General features: G+C 43.8%; 1 protein-coding gene across 1 annotated transcript; it reads left to right on the plus strand.

The window, feature by feature from the left end:
• Window positions 1–1122: 1122 nt before the first annotated feature.
• brinp3a.1 (bone morphogenetic protein/retinoic acid inducible neural-specific 3a, tandem duplicate 1) lies at window positions 1123–21723 on the plus strand (the record flags this gene model as incomplete). The annotated part of the gene is made up of 7 exons (XM_084444316.1): window positions 1123–1352; window positions 9408–9598; window positions 9887–10071; window positions 15829–15934; window positions 16505–16741; window positions 18531–18753; window positions 20607–21723. The coding sequence occupies 7 exons, from the start codon at window positions 1123–1125 to the stop codon at window positions 21721–21723; spliced, it is 2289 nt and encodes a 762-aa protein (XP_084300442.1).
• Window positions 21724–22809: the final 1086 nt, after the last annotated feature.

Raw genomic sequence — 22809 nt, forward strand, 5'->3', positions numbered from 1 at the left:
CTAAGCCCTCCCTTTCTTATCTTATCCGGACCAATGGGAGATGGAGTGGGCACGCCTCTGGAATAAATTAGCCGTTTTTACTGTAGACGGCAACCGTGGAGAGCGACCTCACACATGCCGCGGCCGTGGATACGGGACCCCGCCAGACGCGCCTGGACTCTCCAAGTGCGAGTGCATTCATATCAAATGCAGAAATTCATCAGAAGACACAAGCATTTATTTTCCCTTGAACAAAGGAAAACGAACGGTAGACTAATGACCTCACAGGCATTGTTTGCATTTTGATGCATTAATTGTTTTTGAAAGACTTCTTTGAACTTATTTTTCTTGGGAGGGATGGATTCACTTGGAAGATAGTTGCAGCTCCATATCAGTTGGATGAACGCTGCGCTTTTGCATTCGTTTTCTGGAGTTTACATCCCCGCGGGTCCCCTCTGGAAGTAGGCTGTGCGCCGGCGTCGGGGAGCCGTTCAGGTGGATGCCATCATCAGCCGTTTCTCCAAGTTGCGGTGTTCTTAATTTATGACCGTTTGCAAACCATATCTCTCGGGACAATTTCCCCAGAAGCCTATTCCTCTCATGCTAGTTGTCGTATGCACATCGGTGAATACAACTGCACAGTTTGTCCAGAAGATTTACCGAGTGATAACCGCAACTTCAGGTATGAGTTCAGTTCCATACTGCTTGCAGAATAAGATGAATCTTATAAATCTTATAGTCTTATAAAATGTAATATGTGTCGCCTTTATTGAAGTGATAGCAACAAATGAAAAAACAGGTTCTCTCTTTATTTCAGATTAATTATCGGCGACTATTTGAAATAATACGGATCCAATTAGATTTTTTTATTTTTTTTTTAAAGAAAGGATGTAGCCTACATTTCCATAATTACTGTAAAATGTGAGTCTGTTTTCAGAATAATGATCACAGCCCCAATAGGTTAGTAGCAAAGACACAAACACAAGTACGCACGCACACACACACACACACACACACACACACACACACACACACACACACACACACACACACACACAGTGTTTGACAGTGCCCTGTGTTTTCCCTCCCCAGGACTCAGCGAGAGTGTGGGGAGAATGAGGAGTCGTCGGGGCGGGGGGAAGCATGAGTGGCCGGTGTATCTCTGTTAGACTGGCGGCCCTCATGTTTCTATGGGAGTGCATAGCACTATGCCTGCTCCAGACCTGGGGGTTTGCAGGGGCCGCCGAGACGGCTGCCGCGGGGCCCTACAGCTGGCTCCTCTCTGACAAGGGTCCCTTTCACCACTCCCAGGAGTTTGTGGACTTCACAGAGCGCTACCAGCAAGGGTTCACCACCAAGTATAAGATATACAGGTGAGTTTGGCAATGGACACGGGTACAGTTTACAGGTGAGGTGACAACTTTACAGTTGAGGTAACAGAGTGTGTGTATGCATCTGGATGCACACACACACACTAGGTGTGTCTGCACCATATATGCAAGTGTGTGTGTGTGTGTGTGTTCTGTCACTTAATGGTGAGTGTGATGTTCTGACAGCTGGACAGGGCTGAGGGTGCCAGCTACAGAGTTACGACTGACTGGTGTGAGGGAACACTGCCAGGCACTGATGGAGAATGTCTCTCTCTCTCTCTCTCTCTCCCTCTCTCTCTCTCTCTCTCTCTCATTCTTCTCTTTCACTTTCAGTTCAATTCCCTCAGTTCATACACACGTGCATGAACACACATTTCTGTATTATTTTATCGATTACCCGTCGTCACTGTAAATGAGGCAACCTCAATGTCCTTCGAGTTTATATAGTTATTGAATTGAGTGTGCTGTTCTCAATTCAAGTCTCACTCTTTGTCTATCTCTCTCTTTATCTCTGTACCCTAGTCTGACTCACTCCGAACACACAAACACATTATTTCTCTCTCTCTCTCTTTCACCTGGTAATCTCTAGTTCACTAGTTCTTCCGTTGACATTTTATAAAATGACCAGGGAGATGGACTCGGGAGGAAACAGGAATGAAAAGAAAAAACAGGCTGTTACCTTTAGAGCCGTACCCCCCCCTACTGGTGGTGACTCACAGCACAGTGAGCAAAGATACGCAGCTCTCTGGCTCGACAGGGTGGGACTGGAACTGAGCACTCTGGGAAGAGCCCTACAATATCACCTGTGCTAGGATCAGCCCACACACAATATCACCTGTGCTAGGATCAGCCCACACACAATATCACCTGTGCTAGGATCAGCCCACACACAATAGCACCTGTGCTAGGATCAGCCCACACACAATAGCACCTGTGCTAGGATCAGCCCACACCGCTCGTGTTCTGACGGTTCTTATTTTGAAGGAAGAGATCACTTGTTTTCACACACAGGTTTTATCACATTGCCTTTGCTATTGAGCCGCCGTGATGGAGAACAACAGTTTATTAAAAATGGACAGTGATAAAGCTTGTTAAGGGTGATCATTCATGTGTAGAGCAGCAAAAGCTGATGTGAAAGAGTGTGTATATGATAGGAGCCAAACCGTGCTGCCTACCTAACACAACGGTGACAATAACCAATTAGACTTACTGTATTTCTCACTTGCTGTTAACACCATGAATAAGCTATGCATTGCGTTCATCTCCACCCTTCAGCTGAAATGGCTTCCTCTCCAGTTGATCTGAGTGATAAGAGCTTGCAACCAGGGAATAATTACGTTTTAATTGGAAACACAAACATGTTGGTTCAAAGGAGGAGGCATTTTGATAAACTGCTACAGTGATTATTTACCTAAGTGATGATTTATATAAAACTTGATTGATAACGAACATCCTACAGTATGTACTGTATAATATTTCCCGAGGATTCTTTTGTTGCATATCCAAGCCTTCTCTGCGACTGTTTAACCACATTCTATGGGCAGATAGGATGAAATCAAAAATATTGCATTCCTGGAAGGAGATGTTTCTGTATCTCTCACAGCTAGCGAACAGGCACAGATGCACATTTTTCAGTGACACATTGCTGGTCAGAATATACTACAGTGTAGACTGGTGATAGATGGAGAGGCCTGAGTCACTCCACCCTCCTCTAGCCAGAGGTTGAGTGACACTCCAGGACAGTCACAGTAGTGTTCCCGTTGGCTCCAGGAGCCCATGGCAAGGACCTTGTAGAGCGGGGGGCTTATGCTTCCTGACAAGTGTGTGATGGGGGGATTTACATGGAGCAGAGGTCCATGGTGGCGTCCTCTGCCATAGAGACGTGTGTGTGCGTGTGTGCAAGTCGTGAAGTTGGTCCATGGAGGCGTCTCTTCGTCGAGAGAAATGTGACTTTGGAACGAGGAGTGCCGATGGCTCTCTAGTGCTGTGGGTGTTTGTGAGGCTGGATGTGTGTGTGTGTGTGTGTGCGCTGCATATATTAGCAGTATACACCCAGAGATCCCTGGCACCGCTCCTGCCTCGGAGGTTTTGGCACTCGTCGACTCTGTTGTCACACAATGGAGAAACAGCAGGAATGGCCAGTGTGTCGACACATCGACCTTAAACATGCGCTCTCACATCCGGACACATCGCCCTTAAACATGCGCTCTCACATCCGGTCACAGCCAGGGAACATCTAGAGAGCAGCAGTCAATCTGTGGGTGAAATATTTATAAGATCCGTTGGTTCAGATTAGAGCCGATGTTTGGTCCTGCTTTAGATGAAGCACAGCTTGTAAAGGCTTAATTTAGCCTTAATCAAACCTTGAGAAGGACTACTGCACATATATGTGTTACAGAGCATCTATTAACGTATTTCATGCTTTATGAAGGGTTCATAAGCTGTGTGACATAGCCACCAGTGTCAAATGTGACATAACCCACTATATTGAAAACCCCATATGTTGTTGAACGTGATATAAACCTGTGCTTCTAAAGGGAGACATGAGCACAAATTAAATAATAAATTATGAATCACAGACACACGTTATGTTATATTTATCAACCCTTTACAGATCATATGACATACAGTTATAAATGCTTTGTGATGTGTGACGCTAGAGGCCTTTTGAAAGATTTTTTTAATTCACTTCAGTTATCTAGCATTTTAATGGTGTTCAGATAGTTATCCTCTCCCTCAGCATTAGAAGAAATGAATCATCTGCATGGAATAAGAATGGGTTTTGCTGGATCCATTTGCTGGATCTGTGAGGGCGTTTTACAGTAGTAGAAACATCAATTGCTTTCAACTGTGATTATTATCAATAATGTATTAGCCCACACAGCAATTATGCAGAACTAGAAGAGAAAAAAGGTGGAAAAAAGCAGAACTAGAATTCATGAGGAGGAACTCTTACATCTTGTTATGACTGAGAGGATGAAGGTTTTGGGGATAAGCCTTGTCATTTATTTATTACTGCCCAATCAGTGGCGATGGATCTGATTCTTGGCCCAGTCTGATTTAATCCAGACTACGAGAAACAACAATAACCTAGCAACCGATCCGCCAAAGACAATTGTGATTGTTTAAAGAAATATACTGAAGCGATTTTTCCCCATATTCCCGAATGTTTATGAGTCCAGCTAGACCTTTCTCCAGTGCTGGCACAGGAAAAACAAAGTGTAGAAATAGGTCTGGCCATACAAGACTACCCTGTTGGTACTTGTTTGATGCCTTTGACATATTTGACGTTCAAACGGTGGCCCATTTGTGATAGTGTGTTCATGATGAGCAAGATCATTAATTTAGTTTTGATTATACAGTAGCTTTTAATTACGGAACCTCTCTCATGGATCTCCAGCTCTCTCTCCTCAAACTGGATCATAGTAACTCTTAGCTCAATTAGGGAAGTTAACTTCTCAAGTTAGTTGAGATCTTTTGAATTTATGCATTTGACTCCAAGCCAGACGTGGGTGAATGTACGCATGTTGGGTGTTATTTACCCCAGTTCACATACAGTACAGTTTCTTTGAACTAGTCACAATTAAAAAGACTTTTCATTTGTGGCTTTGAAATGTGGAGTTCTCGCTGGTGGGCTGTGCACGTTCAGAGGAATCACCGTCATATTCAATTACACACGGGGTAAAAAAAATCCCTTAATTTAGAAAAGAGCACTCTTTGGTGTACAGTTGGCTGCCAACTCTAATGACCTACAAATAAATCCATCCAGCAGTATTGAATGAAGCATGAAGGTGTTTATTCACACTACATAATTCTCTTCATTGAGGTCGTTGAAGTAACATTGAGCCCCGCAAACAGTCCCTGTTATTTTAGTGTCTAGGGCACACTGACCTACAACATTGTGTTCTTATGGCTCCATTCCCACATGTGTTATGATGCTGTTTACTGCAGTTCTCAATAGGTTATAGCCCAAATTACTGATGATAACTTGGTACATGGCATTAAAGGCTCATTCCCCGTCTAATCACATGTCCATCCCACAGAGAAAGAGCTCTTGCTGAAATTAATTGTAATGGGCTTTGACTAGTAACAATCATCAGCTAAATTATAATGGTACTTGAGCGTAATGTGTTCCAGTGGGAGGTGGTTATTCACTCCGGCGCTGAAGCCCTGATTTGTTATGGAGGTGCTCCACAGCCTCCGGCGGCCATGTAGAATGATCCCTCTGCTGCTCCCCGGTGGTGATGGACAGAGAGGGTCTCCTCCCCGGTGGTGATGGACAGAGAGGGTCTCCTCCCTGCCCCGGTGTTGATGGACAGAGAGGGTCTCCTCCCCGGTGTTGATGGACAGAGAGGGTCTCCTCCCTGCCCCGGTGGTGATGGACAGAGAGGGTCTCCTCCCTGCCCCTGATGATGGACAGAGAGGGTCTCCTCCCTGCCCCGGTGGTGATGGACAGAGAGGGTCTCCTCCCTGCCCCGGTGGTGATGGACAGAGAGGGTCTCCTCCCTGCCCCGGTGGTGATGGACAGAGAGGGTCTCCTCCCCGGTGTTGATGGACAGAGAGGGTCTCCTCCCCGCCCCGGTGGTGATGGACAGAGAGGGTCTCCTCCCTGCCCCGGTGGTGATGGACAGAGAGGGTCTCCTCCCCGGTGTTGATGGACAGAGAGGGTCTCCTCCCTGCCCCGGTGGTGATGGACAGAGAGGGTCTCCTCCCCGGTGGTGATGGACAGAGAGGGTCTCCTCCCTGCCCCGGTGGTGATGGACAGAGAGGGTCTCCTCCCCGGTGTTGATGGACAGAGAGGGTCTCCTCCCCGGTGTTGATGGACAGAGAGGGTCTCCTCCCTGCCCCGGTGGTGATGGACAGAGAGGGTCTCCTCCCCGGTGGTGATGGACAGAGAGGGTCTCCTCCCCGGTGTTGATGGACAGAGAGGGTCTCCTCCCCGGTGGTGATGGACAGAGAGGGTCTCCTCCCTGCCCCGGTGGTGATGGACAGAGAGGGTCTCCTCCCTGCCCCTGAGTGCTCCCTGTTGCCCGTTCCCCCTCTCTGGTTCCATGTTGCCTCAGCGCTCGGTTGGGGGGCGGACAGGCAGCTCTATAAGGAACCCCGGCTGTTCGGCTCCGCTTCACACCTCAAAGAGGAGGGCCAGGGGTGAATTAGACCCCTACGCTAGCCAGCCAACCTGTGTGTGTGTGTGTGTGTGTGTGTGTGTGCGTGTGTGTGAGTGCATGTGTGTGTGTGCATGCAGGCATGTGTGTGTGTGTGTGAGTGCATGTGTGTGTGTGCATGCAGGCATGTGTGTGTGTGTGTGTGTGTGAGTGCATGTGTGTGTGTGAGTGCATATGTGTGTGTGTGTGTGTGTGAGTGCATGTGTGTGTGTGAGTGCAGGCATGTGTGTGTGTGAGTGCATGTGTGTGTGTGTGTGTGTGTGAGTGCATGTGTGTGTGAGTGTATGTGTGTGTGTGTGTGTGTGTGTGTGTGTGTGTGTGTGTGTGTATCCTAGTCTACCTGCCGCGACTCCATCCATAACAGTCCATCAGCAGCAGCGGTGAGGCTTTGTGTCAATCACAGTTAAGCTCTCCCTCTCTCCCTTACTAGTGGCGGGAGGAACACTAATGGTGTCTCGTTACAGAGGAACGGGAACATGAAACGGGCCCTAATGAGCTGAGGCCTGGAAGGGAAGTTTTGTTTTTTTTCTCAGGGGGGTTTGTTCTCATCTCATGGGAGTTGGACTGACAGGAAGTCTGGACTCTGCAGGGCCTGGACTACAACGGAATTAGTGTTGCAGTGCTCATAGCTCTGTTTGTGTTGAAGTGTGTGTGTGTGTGTGTGCCTGTGTGCAAGCGAGTGTGTGTGTGTAACTGTACACTCCCTCTATGGTTTAAAAACAGCCCATGGTTGGATGTTGGATCGGGGTCGTATAATTAGCCTGCCTTGTAGTGGTGAAGCACACAGCATATACGGACATGTACCCGTTTTAATGGGCTAATGCACCTCGGTACAATTTACGGTTGAAAGGTTTTTTGCAACCATTCTTCTCCATAACAGGCTCTGACCACTGCATCCAGGTTATTATGGGCTGTATTTGAGCATTGGTAATCCATGCATCAAGCAGAAGCCACTGTGTGAGGAGTAGATAAAGACAGTTGGCGTGCTGCTAGGCCAGGCTGAATATCAAGCACCTTTATCAGAGGGCCCTCCTCCACACAGCGGCCCTGGAAGCAGCACGCTTCCGACCATGATTACAGATTGTCCAACCGCTTGCTCTTCAAAGTGTCCCTAAATGACCAGAGATTATGTACCAGCGTTATATACAATTAGAGGGGAAAGATAATGTTTTTCTTGTTTTGTTTTTCGACAACAGAGCAATTCGAAGAGCTCAGTTGAAACAGCACGATAGCATGCTTTCAGAAAATGGCTCGCTAGATTCAAATAGTGCCAGAGAGGTCATGCAGAGAATACATTTTCCACCCAGCATGGACTGAATCTGAATATGAGTCTCCTCGTGCTCGGGCCCTGGGGTGTGCAGAGGGCAGGGGATCAAATTCAGAATGTTGTACTTAGTTACCAGAATATGTAGCTATATAATGTAAATTCATAAAAAAGGCTACTAGCCATAAATAGCTACCTAGCTGATTATATGCAGCTGCGAGTGATGATATGTAATTTCTCCATTAGTGCTTTTTACTCCGTCTATACTCTTAAGTGTCTAGACATAATGTACTTTCATTAGTCACTGACGTGAAGACAATTTTCAAACATTGAAAGCTTTTTCTGTGTGGTGGCTTAACTTTCCATCCCCCACATTTTATATGAAAAGCACTTTTGCACTTACACTGTAAATAGTATCTATCCACAGCTCCGAAAGGCCGTCCATTTCTTCTTCTACGTTTTCCTGGCTTCTCTGGTAGGAAGTAAATAGGGCCTCGCCGGGAAAACCTAGAACAATGAAATAGACGTCCGTTCAAGGCTGTGGATACAGTATGTGCAAAAAGTTATTTTTATATGACAGGTGGGGGACCTAAAGTCAAGCCACCTCGGAGAAAAGGCTTTCATCTTTCGAAAACCGTCTTCACTTCGGTGAGTAACGAAAGTAGGCTACATTATGTCTAGAGACTGAAGAGACGGTGTGAGATTGTATAGACGGAGTGAAATGCGCTTATGGAGAAACGCATGGTCCCTGACTGGGGGGGTGAGGGAGAGCTACCTCGCTAACACCCTGGACCAGAGCTAACTAGCATGTCAATTGTCCAGGGCACTGCCCAGGCAAGCTATTAAAAAGAACATGTTGGCTGCCTTAGCCAACCAGTTGTTTTGCTGACACTACACTTATGGCAGGAAACATATTCCACATTACTAGAAAAAGGTAACGTATCAAAACAAAGCTGATGTCTGCCTCAAAGTAACTCATCGTACTGACTGAAGTGTCTCACATGCCCACACTGTGCTCGCCATGCAGCAGGAAATCAGGGTGCGAGGGTAGAGGGCATCGTCTGGGAGCACCAATCTCCCAACCTCATATTTTGATTCATCAATATACTGTATCTGTTCAGCAGGGGAGGCTGTGCGCAAACATTCATTTGTTTATTTTAAAATGGGGGGGAAAAGCAATTCTAGGCAGCCAAAACGGCAGATGCTCAAGCTTCCTTTGAGGTCTATTTATGAACGTGCCTGTTGGTCAACCTTTCAGCACATCGCACACGATGTTGTACTATGCTGTAATGTACAGTAGGCCTGTGTACAGAATATGAGATAGTCTTGTGTAGGCCTCTTCTCTACTACATGTGGCTAGCACTTTATTGTTGCAGGACAGATATTCATGAGATGCATAAGAGAATAACTAGCGTACAGTACATTTGTTGTTCAGCTAGCTAGTTTAAAGCTGTCAGAGCTAACTAGCTAGCCACTGTAGCTAACTAGGGTTATCATCATGAGCATCATGAGCCTACTGTTTGTTGAAACAACCTCTCAAGTCCCCCTTTTTCCTAATGGGGGCTATGCCGTTCTCTGCCTGTGTGTGTGTGTGTGTGTGTGTGTGTGTGTGTGTGTGTTTGCATGCAGGGAGTTTGGTCGCTGGAAAGTGAACAGTCTGGCCCTGGAGAGACAGGAAAACAATGGCTTTGCCCTGCCCCTTGACCCCGAGTTCCTCCAGACCATCAGGCAGCTGGGCAGGAGGCCCAGCCTGGGCGCCATTACTGACGCCATCATCCGGAAATATGGAACACACTTCCTGCTCTCTGCCACCCTGGGAGGTAGGTTCTAGAGGTGTAGAGAAACCTTCTGAAAGAGTTAACATCCTGTAGCCATAGGCTGTAACCTGTTTGGGATTCATGTTTCTTTTGTAGCCCTTCTATTGGAGGTTCGTCAGCCTGGCTGTGTTCCATCCGGAGGCTTGGTTTCCCTACCGGGGGTGTTTGGCAGTGTCCTAGTCGCTGTGCTCACCATGAACTCTCTGTTTGTCTGTGTGTGCGTACGCTTTTGTGTGTGTGTGCACGCGTACTTGTGTGTGTGTGTGTGTGCTTGTGTGTGTGTGTGCTCAGGGGAGGAGTCGTTAATGATCTTCGTGGACAAGCGGAGGTTGAGTAGGACAGCTGAGGCGAGTGAGGCCAACAGCACCGCGGTGACCCTGGAGGCTCTGCACCAGCTAGCCGCCTCCTACTTCATAGACAGAGAGAGCACCCTGCGCAAGCTGCACCACATCCAGATAGCCTCTACCGCCATCAAGGTAAACTGGTCTCTCTGTCCCTCTTTGTCTCTCTCTCTCTCTCTCTCTCTCTCTATTGGCACACTGTTACGCAAGCATTTATACTCACACACAGGAATGCATACACACACAGAAATATGTGGATGTGCTATTAGGGGATTGGTGACAGCATACAGGACTGAAGGTGCTGTAAGCCAACCCCCTTTCTCTCTCTCTCTTGTGTGTGTGTGTGTGTACATGCTGGCTGCTTGAGGAGAATGGCCTGTATGCATAGGGAGATAATAATATAAATATCACCCTCCATCTTTCATTTTCAATACCTCACAGCTATGTTCATTCATCACTCTGTCAGTCGTTATCACACAAAATTAGTCTTAGCGGCTTAGTTTGCCCTTCGCGCCACGGGATGTTGTTCTCGTGTTTTCAGAGTGATTTGTTTTCACATGTGACTCTAATTTATTTACCCCTTGCCTGCATGATAAGATTAATGCCATGGAATTCAGCTTACACTAGAGACCTGGAACTGTACTTCCAAAATGGTGTACTGCTGTATATACTGATAAGTGATGCACACAAAAATACTGTATGGTCACATTCTTCTGAATCATGGGCTCAATGTTTATATTTTTTATTGAATCCTTATTTAACCAAGAGTGGCATCTCATTGAGATTAGAAATCTCTTTTTCAGAGTTTATCCTAGCTGGCCAAAACAGGCAGCAGTTACACGGTGGCAGACCTACAACTAGTATATAACAATTACAAATTTAAACAAAGGACAAATTAGATTAGATAGATAGACAGATAGATTAACTTTAATAATCCCCGAACAATAGACAATAATTTACCATACTTTTTAGGAGGATGTAGATCCGTAGGTTAGATGGAAGCAGACCAAGCATATAAATAAATATATATGAATAGTTAATACTGAGCTGTAAATAATTCTTTATGTTTAGGTGGGCTGTCAAGACAAAATGTGTCCGGCTGCCAAAATGTGTCCGGAGTAAAAAATCTGATTATCTAAGAAGATTTTGTGACTTTTGTTGTTGTTGCTAGTAGATACTGTAGATAGATAGATAGATAGATAGATAGATAGATAGATAGATAGATAGATAGATAGATAGATGGATAGATGGATAGATAGATAGATAGATAGATAGATAGATAGATAAAAAATATGTCTATAGAATTGAAAAATCCTGTCCACGAACGTTAGCTACCAGTCTTGTCGGTGTTATTAGATAATCTGACTTCTTACCCCGGACACATTTTGGCAGCCGGACACATTTTGGCCTGACAGGGACACTGCGAATACAGGGTGAAGCCACTTCTTTTAAGAATGTGGCAGTGGGAACAGGCAGCACACCAACACGTACTGTAGGAGACAGACACAATCGGAAAGTTCAGCAGTTTTGTTCATTCCGATGTTGTTCCATGAGTAAAAAAAAAAAAAACCACTTGTACTTTCAAAGCTGCCAACCATTTTTCACTGACTTAAGATCCCACTATACCAACTACAGGCCAGTGTCCATAGATAATGCCATATATTCTCTAAAGTGAATTGGCAACAGGACACATGGCTCCTTTGGCACTGTGCTCCAGGCCAGAGTGCTGCTAAAAACCCCTGATTGAGACGAATAGAGAGAAAGTCCTCCGAGCTGCGTTTGTTTGTGAGGCAGTTCCAGGTGACTGATGGGAAATATTCACAGCATCAGCAGCCTTTAATTTAGAACATGGATTTTTACCTCACCCGGATGAAGATGGATGGCAAAACAAAGCTGCCTTTAAGAGGTCCGCCGTACCCTGGCTTTAAGAGATAACATATTTGTAAGAGGAGAAAAGCCTGTTCTGCTAGCATAGGTGCTAGGAGTCCTAGTGAAAAATAGAGGAGAGGAAAATGAAATAAATAAATTAGAAAAGGCTCGAGGAAGTGTGCTTCTGCAATTACGTATCACCGTGATGAATCATCTCTTCCATTTCAATAATTTTCTTTGGGCGCTTGCCCCATTTGTCAGCCATTTTGGTTATGAGTTAAGGTGTCATGTGCTAATGAATAGAAGACATGAAGAATACTGGGTTTGCTGTCCATAATAAACGGTGCCTTAACCCACCAGCAAGCACGGGAAGCAGACAGGAAATGCTAGGAGAGCATTTAAAGAGAATATAAATTAGCCTACTTACGGCTGATTTACAACTCAGGTTCATCTGTATGGAGGTTTTATCACAATTAGCGAGAATACGATCTACCTGCTAGTATGGAGAAAGAGTGGAGGAGTGTTAATTTGCTGGGCTTGCCCAGTGTTGCTATCTCATGGTGTATTTGCATGGAGAATAAAGCACATTTATCAGCCTTTCGAATCAACATATCTAGTGAGACATGGTTGTGGCAGGAGTAGCTACTTGTATCTGAATCACATCTGATTGGGATGTATAGAAAACAAATCACTATGTTTGCTTTATACCTAATTCATTGATTTTCAATCTTGAAATTGTGGCATGTCCTGCTTTTAAAAAATGTCATATGCAAAAAAAGTCTGTATGCACAACCAAGGGGCAGTTGTGTTTCCCTATCAATGAACAGAGGAAACATTATGAAACAAATCTTCAGATGAAAATGGAAAAGTCGCAAGGGCTGCAGTTTGATGTGTGAAGTGAGGCTCCTCTGTTACCAGCGTCAGCAGAGGGAAGCGTCACCTCAACCAGCTCCGTTTCCTCTCAGCAGTGTTGTCGGGACAGAGCTAGTTTTAATCCGGGAGAGGGAGTTACTGCTCAAAATTCCTCAGCCCCATTCAAGTCTGTGATTAATTCATCTTAAGAGCATAACCAAGTTCCCCTTAAAGAGACTGGAGCCAGAGCTAGATATACAGTATCAACTCCTACTATATTCTCTCAAAGGTTCCTGCTTCCCTGCAGCATTCACTGGCTCTCTGTTTTCTTTTGGAGCAAAATATAATCTCATTCTCATGCTAGTTTTTTTTCAGTGGTTAAGCTTATTCCCAGCTCTGGTTGACATAAGAGTGTAAGCCAGGGCAACAAAGTGGTTTTAAAACATTTGCTGGAATCCTCAAAGAACATATACACATGCAGAAACATATCTTGGATGCATATGTGGATTTGCACATTGACTATGCCCTGCGGTGATTTAAAAAAAATGGTATTTCTCTGTGGTGCGATGAAAAAAGCTATTTGAAATGAGCACTGATTCGTGTGAAGCATTAATGGAATTTCTTTCTTTTCAACAGCCTAGCATAGTAGAGCTTTTAAAACCCATTATTATTCAAATATCTTACAACACTGGCTCACTTAGTGGCTTTTTCTGCTGCTTTTGTAGAATTATTCATTGGTCGAATTAATGATAGCAATGAATCTTCATCAGTTTCACACTTCTTTCTTATTTGAATTATGATTATAAATGCTTCTTTTTATAGCCATCTGCATTATTTGCCCGAATGCAAGAGCTATGCCACAATGCTTCGTAAACATTAATGGAACTATTATGCTCTATGATTCACACAGAAATACCATTAAGCATTAGAATTAAAACAAGAGTAGGCTTTAAACCCTGACTATGGAAGAATCTTAAAATAACTGCCTTTACCAGAGAAACCATGCCTAGTTAATCACCAGTGAGTGATCCAGTAACACATGTTGAATCCACACTGACACATAATGAAATATACCAGTCATGTCTCTAACAGCACCAACCAATACAAACTGCTTATTTCAGGAAAACCTTTAAGTGCAATTACTTGTCCCATTAAATGCAGCTGTTGGAATTTTGGGTAGTCAGCACAATGTAATTGCACTCGCTTATGGCATATTAATACTTATCCCCCAAACCCTATCCATCTCATTTACATTACATTTTTTAGGCTTTCTCATAGTCTTTTAATGATTCCCCTAAACACCACATATCATACTGTAGATTTTGAAATATACAAACAACGCCATTTCTAATAGAAAAGACAAACTCTGCACATACTTTGCTCCGCTGGGTTCTCATTGCAGATGGTCTCATTGCTATGCATAGAATACAACTTTAGATTTGCATTCGGTCAATTCTCTCTTTAAGTTGGACATCTGTCTGTGTAAGAAATTAATCTGCAGATCCCTGTAGAGGCAGCTCGGATTTTAATTAATTGCACCGACATCAATAAGAATGGAAATATAATTCTGGCAGTTATGCCTCTCTCTCTCTCTCTCTCTCTCTCTCTCTCTCTCCCTCTCTCTCTCTCTCTGCTGTACCTCTCCTGTTTACCCAAACCAAATCATAATTTTAAAGCTAATCAAACCTCATTGCGTCTTGTTCTGCAGTTATCATGTAATGAATATAATTTCCAGTTCAATGTTTATACTTGGTAGACTAGACTGCGTGTTGAGTTAGTTATGGTGTGATGCCCCCTTTTTGTGTTGGATATAGTGTGAAACTGAGCTGTCTCTTCTTAACTTCTCTTCCTTGACTCACTATTCCTGTGACCTTAAAGACGGTGTCAAAAGAAAGGGAACTTTTCTGCACACAGAGGGAAAAATGTCCCTTTTTCTGCTGGCTGGAAATCACCGGTTCTCATTAATCTACTATGTAACTATGGCGATGTGGTTACTTTTATTGCCCATTGGGAAAATATTAAAAGAAGCCAGTGTGGCATTGTGAATAATTTGTAAGTGACAGGTAGAGAGATGGATTTGCCTGCGGGGTGGCAGTTGGTCTTCGGAGGAGCGAGTGGAACCTTGATATACGTCGGCTCTAAATCAGGCCCTTGTCAAGGATGATTGAGCTGTGATTGTGAACAGTTGAACCGTGCGCTCAGAAGAAGGAGAAACCAAATCTCGAGTTTTCTTGGTTTGTCAGCATGAAGCCAGCGCACCGTCTTTGAGGCTCACGTGTTTAAGTGTCTTTCAAGAAAAAGTGCTTGATCTTTTTTATCACTTCTCACAAATGTACTGTTTTCACACGCACACACACTCACACACACACACACGCACACACACACATTATTTTGTTTCTTTCCTTCCTTTGCAGACAGCCCTCTCTATACCCCTGCTGTAGTCGCCAGTGCTCCTTGGTTACATTGGTCTCGTACTGTGTGTCATCACTCTGGGTGGAAACCAAAACCTTTTTGACTACAATCTTCGTACACTACTCTTGTGTCCCATGTAATATAGGTCAAATACAGTAGCAGCTGTTTTTATCCATGGTGTCTTACCATCAACATATGCATTATTTTGAGCATTACTTCATATGACCCATGTGGCAACTCATCCCTCAACCAAGGTGTTGCCAGAGCCACACCTCAAACAACATTTGCATGTGATACTCATACCCTGTACAGTATATACATAAAGGAACTGTATGGTGTGATTGTATTTTCACACTGTATTTATCTGCAAGATTATCTGCAGTTTGTGTGTGGACATCATGTTTGTCATTATGAGTCTCATACATTACCTTGACATCCCCTCCTACGGGAAACACATTTAAAGAGTAATAGTTCAATAATTTGACAAATCACACCTCAAAACCCCCATTAAGAATAGCTCCAGAGCCTTAACCCAACTCTCTCTCTCATTTAGGTTTACAAAGGAATATTTCCTCAATTTGATTTCCACACCTGCAAATCATGTGTAATATGCGTGGAATTGTAGGGGAAATAGCAAGTGGGCTTTTGTTAATTTCATTTCATGTGACATTCAGCCTGCATTGGTGCACATTTAATGACTTTAGTGGCGTTCCCTCACAGTATGCCCATTATTGCCGTGTGCCTCTGCCTCCCCTTCAGGTGACCGAAACAAGGACGGGCCCTCTCGGATGCAGTAACTATGACAACCTCGACTCTGTCAGTTCCGTCCTGGTGCAGAGCCCTGAAAACAAGATTCATTTGCAAGGTTCGCCATCTATAATTGAACCCCCACCCCTCCCTCAAATGTTGACGGAATTGTCATAGTTTCTGTTCTCTGGCATCCTTAAAGGGTCACTCCGCCCATTAGCAACCAGCTTTCTGTCCTTCCCGAAGTGTCAGTACATTACAATTAATGATTTTTTTCTGGTCTCAATTGTTCCTGGGCTTCAAAAAAAAAAAAGTAAAAAGTAAAAAAAACATCATTATGACATCATTGGTGCAGTTTGTTATTTCTTTTCTTTTTACTTTTTTTTGAAGCCCAGGGACAATTGAGGGCACAAAAAACACATTAATTGTAATGTACTGACAGGACAGAAAGGTGATCTGGTGAGCTAATGGGTGGAGTGCCCATTTAAAGAAAGGCATGAGTATGTTAGAAAGAATTTAGCTTCAATATGTCTATAATTCGGCTTTCAACCACTGGGCTCCAAGTGGATCAAAGCCAATGATGTTAAAAATGTAGAAATCAGCCAGTGAAATGAAATCTACAGAATCTATACAAACTGAGCTCATAACAAGCCAGGGTCACATATCTCCTGTCCTGTCCTTGCCTCAGGCCTGCAGGCTATCCTACCAGAGTACCTTAGGGCCAGGTTCGTGCAGGCCGCTCTCAGCTACATCGGCTGTAACGAGGAAGGCCAGTTTGTGTGCCGGGACAATGACTGCTGGTGCCAGTGCAGCCCGGGCTTCCCCCAGTGTAACTGCCCCGAGGTGGACCTGAGGGCCATGGAGGCCGGCCTGCTGCACATCAGGGAGTCATGGAGGACGGCCAACCAGGACTTTGAGGACTCAGGTAAGATGCTGAACTAGCATTGTTCCCTGTGCATAACAGTGATGCTCATAATGTCTAATGAAAATACCCTGTGTTACTGTGGTGATTGGGGAACGGTGACATTATTTGTGGAATGTTTAATGATAAAAACAGTTGATTGCACAGCTACTTACAGTCAGCCATTTTCCTCCAGTTTTTCTATTCCATGTATCGGATTTTCCCTTGAACATGGGAACTGGCCACTCAATGCTCGCTGCATCTAACTGAGCCACTCTGATCCAAACAAATACCTTTCACCCCACCTGACCGACCTCCTTTGTGGATGTGAGGGTTTTATAATTACATGGTGCGGTACCTGTAGTTCTAAGTCTGCTGGTCCTGATGGACCGTGATGTTGGGAAGCATTCAAAGGGAAGCATTGTTACATTGCTGTTTTCAGTGGCTGACAAGATAATAATGGTGGGAACAGGCCTGGATTTAAGGGATGAGGTGTCATTGTCATGGTGGTGAAATCACACTCCCCTTTTGGCGGGAGCGACCAGGTTTTTTTGTTGCTGTTGTTTTGTACCGGGAATCACGCCAGCCTAAGCAGGTTTACTTAGGGTGCAATGGAGCACTCTAATTCCACCCAAAGCAACAGTGGGAGTCAGATTTAAATAAAAAAGACAAAGAATCTTTACTAAAGCACGTTGCGGAATGAAATGAAAGCGAAGACAACAAGCAAGCTATTCTGTGTCAATTATTATTGGTTTATCTGGTATTACAAGAAGAAATTGTGCTTTATTCATGAAATAACTTTTTCAGAGTTTGCACATTTCTTTCTCTTGTCATGTTAGACTGAAATACAAAAATGCACATTTAATTACTTTTAAAATTAAATGGTTATTTCAGTGTTTTCAATTTCACAGCAGTATGTCATACACATCGCTAGACCCATTGACTTCAAACAGATTTTGTCAACACCACTGTCATTCATTGTAAACATAGTAGTAATTTTCTCATTAATGATGAGTTTGTATTGATTATGCAGATTTCATTGTTATTGTGATAATTCACTGCACTGAAAACAGACTATTTTTTGTCATGCACACATCACTCACTAGATTCAACAGACTTGTGGAAATAATTCTCTGCTCTTTGTCTGTGTGCTTGGCTGATTGGCATTTCTCACACAGAGACCTGCCTCCTCTGCCAAGCCCTGGCTGAGTTCTTGGCGTTTCATGCAAAGAACCAACCCAGATTTAGTTCTGCCTTTCCCCATTAGCATATCCATCACACAATATCACTTCCAGTTGGTCCTGTGGGCATGCAACCCATGTCCCATGTGCTGTCTGCAAAGTAAAACTCAAATGTGGTCCGCCTAACCATGCTCTCTGGAAAATGTTATTCTAATTTAGATCCAACGACCCTTCTTTCTTTTCTGTTCCTGACACTACAACTATTTTTGTGAGGAAATGTACCCCCCCCCCACCCACACCCACCCGTTTTTATTTGTATTGAGTGTATTATGTTGCCTTGACGTGCATTTCCATTTCACTTCATGTCGGTAATGGCTGACACTCTGTTAATTTGTGTTTTTGTTTTGTTTTGTTTATGAAAACGTGAAATGTGTGGTGTGGAGTTGAGCACGTTTTCAATGGCAAATGGCTGTACTATATGGTTCAGTGTTTGAGACTCAATGAAGATATGTGGATAATAAAACTCAAATGTGGTCCGACTATCAGCCAAAATGAACAGAGGTAAATAAATAAATTGGCCATACTTGAAAAGTGAGAGGGCATTCAATTCTCCACACCTGTGTGCCTCCCAGATGAGTTCCAGAACTTTGTGCGGAGGCTCCCAACATTCTACGCCCTGAACACATCTGCCATCCAGTACTTCTGGAAGATGGAGCCGGCCGTCCATCAACGCTACAGACTGCTAGAGCTAAGCACCCGGCAGTTCCTCATCAAAGCCCGGCGAATCGTCAATAAACTCTTCACTCTCAGCAAGAGATGCCGAACACAGCCCAAAGTCCTAGTGCTCAGAGAGAGGTGAGATATCTGTAGTTTTGTTTTCACTCATGTTTGCATCTTTTACTGTGATGTTGTCGCCCATGTGAACGCATAGAGTGAAGCTTTGGTTGAGGTCAGTCTTTCGATTACAGCTGTGCTACCCTGTGGATTAGGTAATGCACAGAAAATTGGCATCGGCCATCAGCTGTAAAGGTATGAGGATATAGTAGATGTATTAGATGTGATATGGGAATTGCCCCCTCGCTCTAGTAGTACTATATCTGCTCTAAAAATGTCTACTGTAGCTCTGAAATCGCTACCATTGATCCACATGCTGAAGAGTTATGGTGGGTGGGTTGGGGAGGTACGTAGATACTGTGATTTGCATATTGCTGCCTTTGACAACTCAGCTCTGGGGGTTTTTATGCTCCTTGTTCAAAAGAGTTCAAAGGCAGTCAATCAGGACATGAGATAGCTGTTCCAATTTCACAAACCCCTTCATCGAGGGAAACTGGGGTCCTTATCTTTTTTTACTTCTTCTTTTCTTTGAAATTGTTGTACTTTGCAATTGGCAAACTCATACAGTATTCTTTATCATGGTAAAAGCCTGATGAAGACTGGACTCTCTTTCATACTGTACATTAGACACAGAAATTGCCTTTATTTGCTTGTAGTCTCATCTATTCTTGTGTGCATTGGCCCAGTTTATAGGGAGTGTGTTTTTCCCTTTTAAATAGAATATTTATACAAATATTGTTGGCCATAAATCATGTAGAGAAATTGTTTGAAATGTGTTTGTCATGCACAAGGAGAAAAGGGCCAGCAGAACAGAATCATGTTCTCCCACTCACATAGCTGAGAAAGACTATGTACTAGTACTGTATTTCCTATGGTTGGCCGAGCTTAGCTTGGGGATTCTTATAGAATTGATAGTTTCCCTTAAACTTCTCATCTAAGCTACTGTGCTCCTGTTTCCACTGTCATTTTATATTCAACTCTCTTTTATATTCAAATTTGTGGTTCCATTATTTCAGAGGTAATTCATAAAAAATGTGTTACGTACAGAAAATTGGATTCCCGACAGAGACATTCCTCTGTTTCACGTGTTGGTCTCTGTGAAATGTTCTGACAGACAGCTAACAGTCTGTCACCACCCACCTGCTCTCGCTCCATCTCCAAGTCTCCAAGAGTATTTATTTGCATATCCTGCTGTGAAAGTGCATGACGGGGGCAGCGGGAGAACAGCTTTCCTCATGCTGAGTGCAAGTTCCACTGAGGAGGCAAGATACGCTCAATACCCTCGTGGGCTAAAACACCAGGCGAAAATGATGGGAATGTTTGAGGAATAAAATAACACAAAAAACATGATTAATATACAGCAGGGCCACATGGGCAAATGTGTTATGGCAGCCTACCTGGAATGAGTTATCTTATCAGCTTGGTTATGATGTGGAAATGTTCTGTTTTTACCCACATTCACATTTTATCATGAGTAGAAGACACTGTCCTGCATTTTCATGTGCTGTGTGCACATACAGTATTGTATACTCACATAGATACAGCATTTATCATTGTCAATGTCTCAAAGGAGGCTCAGTAAAGCACGACACTCCATTTGTATACAGTATTAGTATTTTTCTGAAGACCTACTGACATGGGCAAACATAAAATACTTCTGATAAAAAATAAATCTGAAACACAAACTTCAGGAGATGGACTGTATACGGTGTAATCGTGACTGTGCAGTAGTATTGGACACATCCCTTCTTGTCAACACCTGTTTGGAAAATAATCACTTTTTCCAAAATATTTCACAATTCCTATACTGCATCCTAAAACCAAATGATATGCAATACTGACGCACACATGTACTATTCTTCTCTGTGTTGCAGGCCTTTTAGCTACTGGCTGAACTACATCCTCTCCATCATGTACTGCAGTGAGAACAACCACGTCGGTTCCTACATGGAGGAGACCCGGAGCTGCTCCTGCCCCTACGAGCACCCGACCTGCCAGGGTGTCATCCCCTGTACGGTGGGCGAAGGGACATCCTGCGCCTCCTGCTCCTACGAGAACCGCACCCGCTGTGCCACTTGCAACCCCAGCTACATGCTGAGCCAGGGACTCTGCCGCAACGAGGTGCCTGACTCCACGGATCACTACATCGGCTTTGAGACAGATCTGCAGGACCTTGAGCTGCGCTACCTGCTGCAGAAACGAGACAGCCGCATCGGCATCCACGGGATCTTTGTCAGTAACGACGTGAGGCTAAATAACTGGTTCGACCCCTCGTGGAGGAAGAGGATGCTGCTGACGTTGAAGAGTAACAAGTACAAGTCCAACCATGTGCACATGCTGCTGGGGATGACCCTGCAGATCTGCCTGACCAAGAACAGCACTTTAGAGCCTCTGTTGTCTGTCTATATCAACCCGTTTGGGGGCAGTCATTCAGAGAGCTGGATCATGCCCATTGATCAAGACAGCTACCCGGACTGGGAGAGGACTAAATTAGACATACCCCTGGACTGTTACAACTGGACGTTGACTTTGGGGAACAAGTGGAAAACCTTTTTTGAGACTGTCCACTTTTACCTGCGGAGCCGCGTCAAGGCCCCCTCGGCCCACGGGAACGGGTCAGTGTACTATGAACCTCTAGAGTTCCTCGAACCCGGACGGAACCTGGGCTACATGAAAATAAACAGTATGCAGGTATTTGGCTACAGTATGCACTTCGACCCGGAAGCGATCCAGGACCTGATCCTGCAGCTGGACTACCCGTACACCCAGGGGTCGCAGGACTCGGCGCTGCTGCAGCTGCTGGAGATCCGTGACCGGGTCAACCGTCTCTCCCCACCTGGACCCCAGCCGCTGGATATGTTCTCCTGCCTTCTGCGCCATCGGCTCAAATTATCCACCACAGATGTTGTCAGAATACAGGCAGCGTTGCAGACTTTCAGTGCCAAGCAGCCCAACTCCATGGAATATGAAACAACCAAATTGTGTAGCTAATAAGGGGACAGCTTCCAGCTTCACAGATATTTGCATTGCTGTCGCACAGACCTGATTATACTAAAGAACAATTCTGGAGGGGAGTGAGGGACATTTTGGGTACATTTTTATTGTTGTTATGAACTCGAGAGCTGTGCACTGGGATTTATGTAAAATTAGCTTCATTAATTTGTAGAACATGATAGAAGTGCAGTATAAAGGGGTTTCACTATGCCCACTTCACTATGCCTTTCTCTTGATAAGAACAGTTATTCATCAGTTATGAATATCAAAATGTATCTTGTGTCTTTAAATATTAAAGATCAATAAGAGGTCAAATGTTTCCTGACTAAGTATTATCCCAATTTGGTATGGTACCAGCATGGCTCCTTTATCTTCATCACTCTGTTATTGCAACATACAGAATACACCTTTGTACTCACTACCTTTAATTTAACCACACTTCATGCAAAGAATCAGATGCATTGGATGATCATTTACTATCTCTCCTCTAAACTACCACAGATTTTATTTATTTCTATTTCACATTTTGGTACAATTAGAGATACTACTTTAGATGTGCAGAAATACAATGCGATGATCACAATGGTTATGTAATGGGTATCTTATGTTACATGTGCTTTTATTTTTATAATACAGTTGTTTGTGAAAAGTTACAAAACAATGTCTATAAAATGTATAAAACATTCTGAATTTGTTAATACACTGAATAAAAATCATTTTTATGTGCTGTCAGTAAATAATTTACATTGTCTACTTCATGAACTAATCATACTGTACAGTATATAATACACTTTTCACAATGCAGTAACTATCGTTTGTAGCTGTTTACATTTGCATATCTATCTATATTTAATCATCACCATTAATATTTCTTGACTAAGCAGCTATACTGTAGAATGTCTCAAACCACCCAGACAAATAGATTTAATTATTTAAAGAACGATCCTGTCCAATAGTACCAATCCACCAGATGACAGAGATAAATGCAAATGAGTCAGTCAAGATATTTTTCAAGTCTCTTTTTTTATTCATGAAGTAATTGTTTTGCTGTATGCAACAGAGAGAAAAACTTTTTTTAAGAGA

The sequence above is a fragment of the Borostomias antarcticus genome (genome assembly GCF_949987555.1).
Source record: "Borostomias antarcticus genome assembly, chromosome: 10".
Taxonomy (NCBI): Eukaryota; Metazoa; Chordata; class Actinopteri; order Stomiiformes; family Stomiidae; genus Borostomias; species Borostomias antarcticus.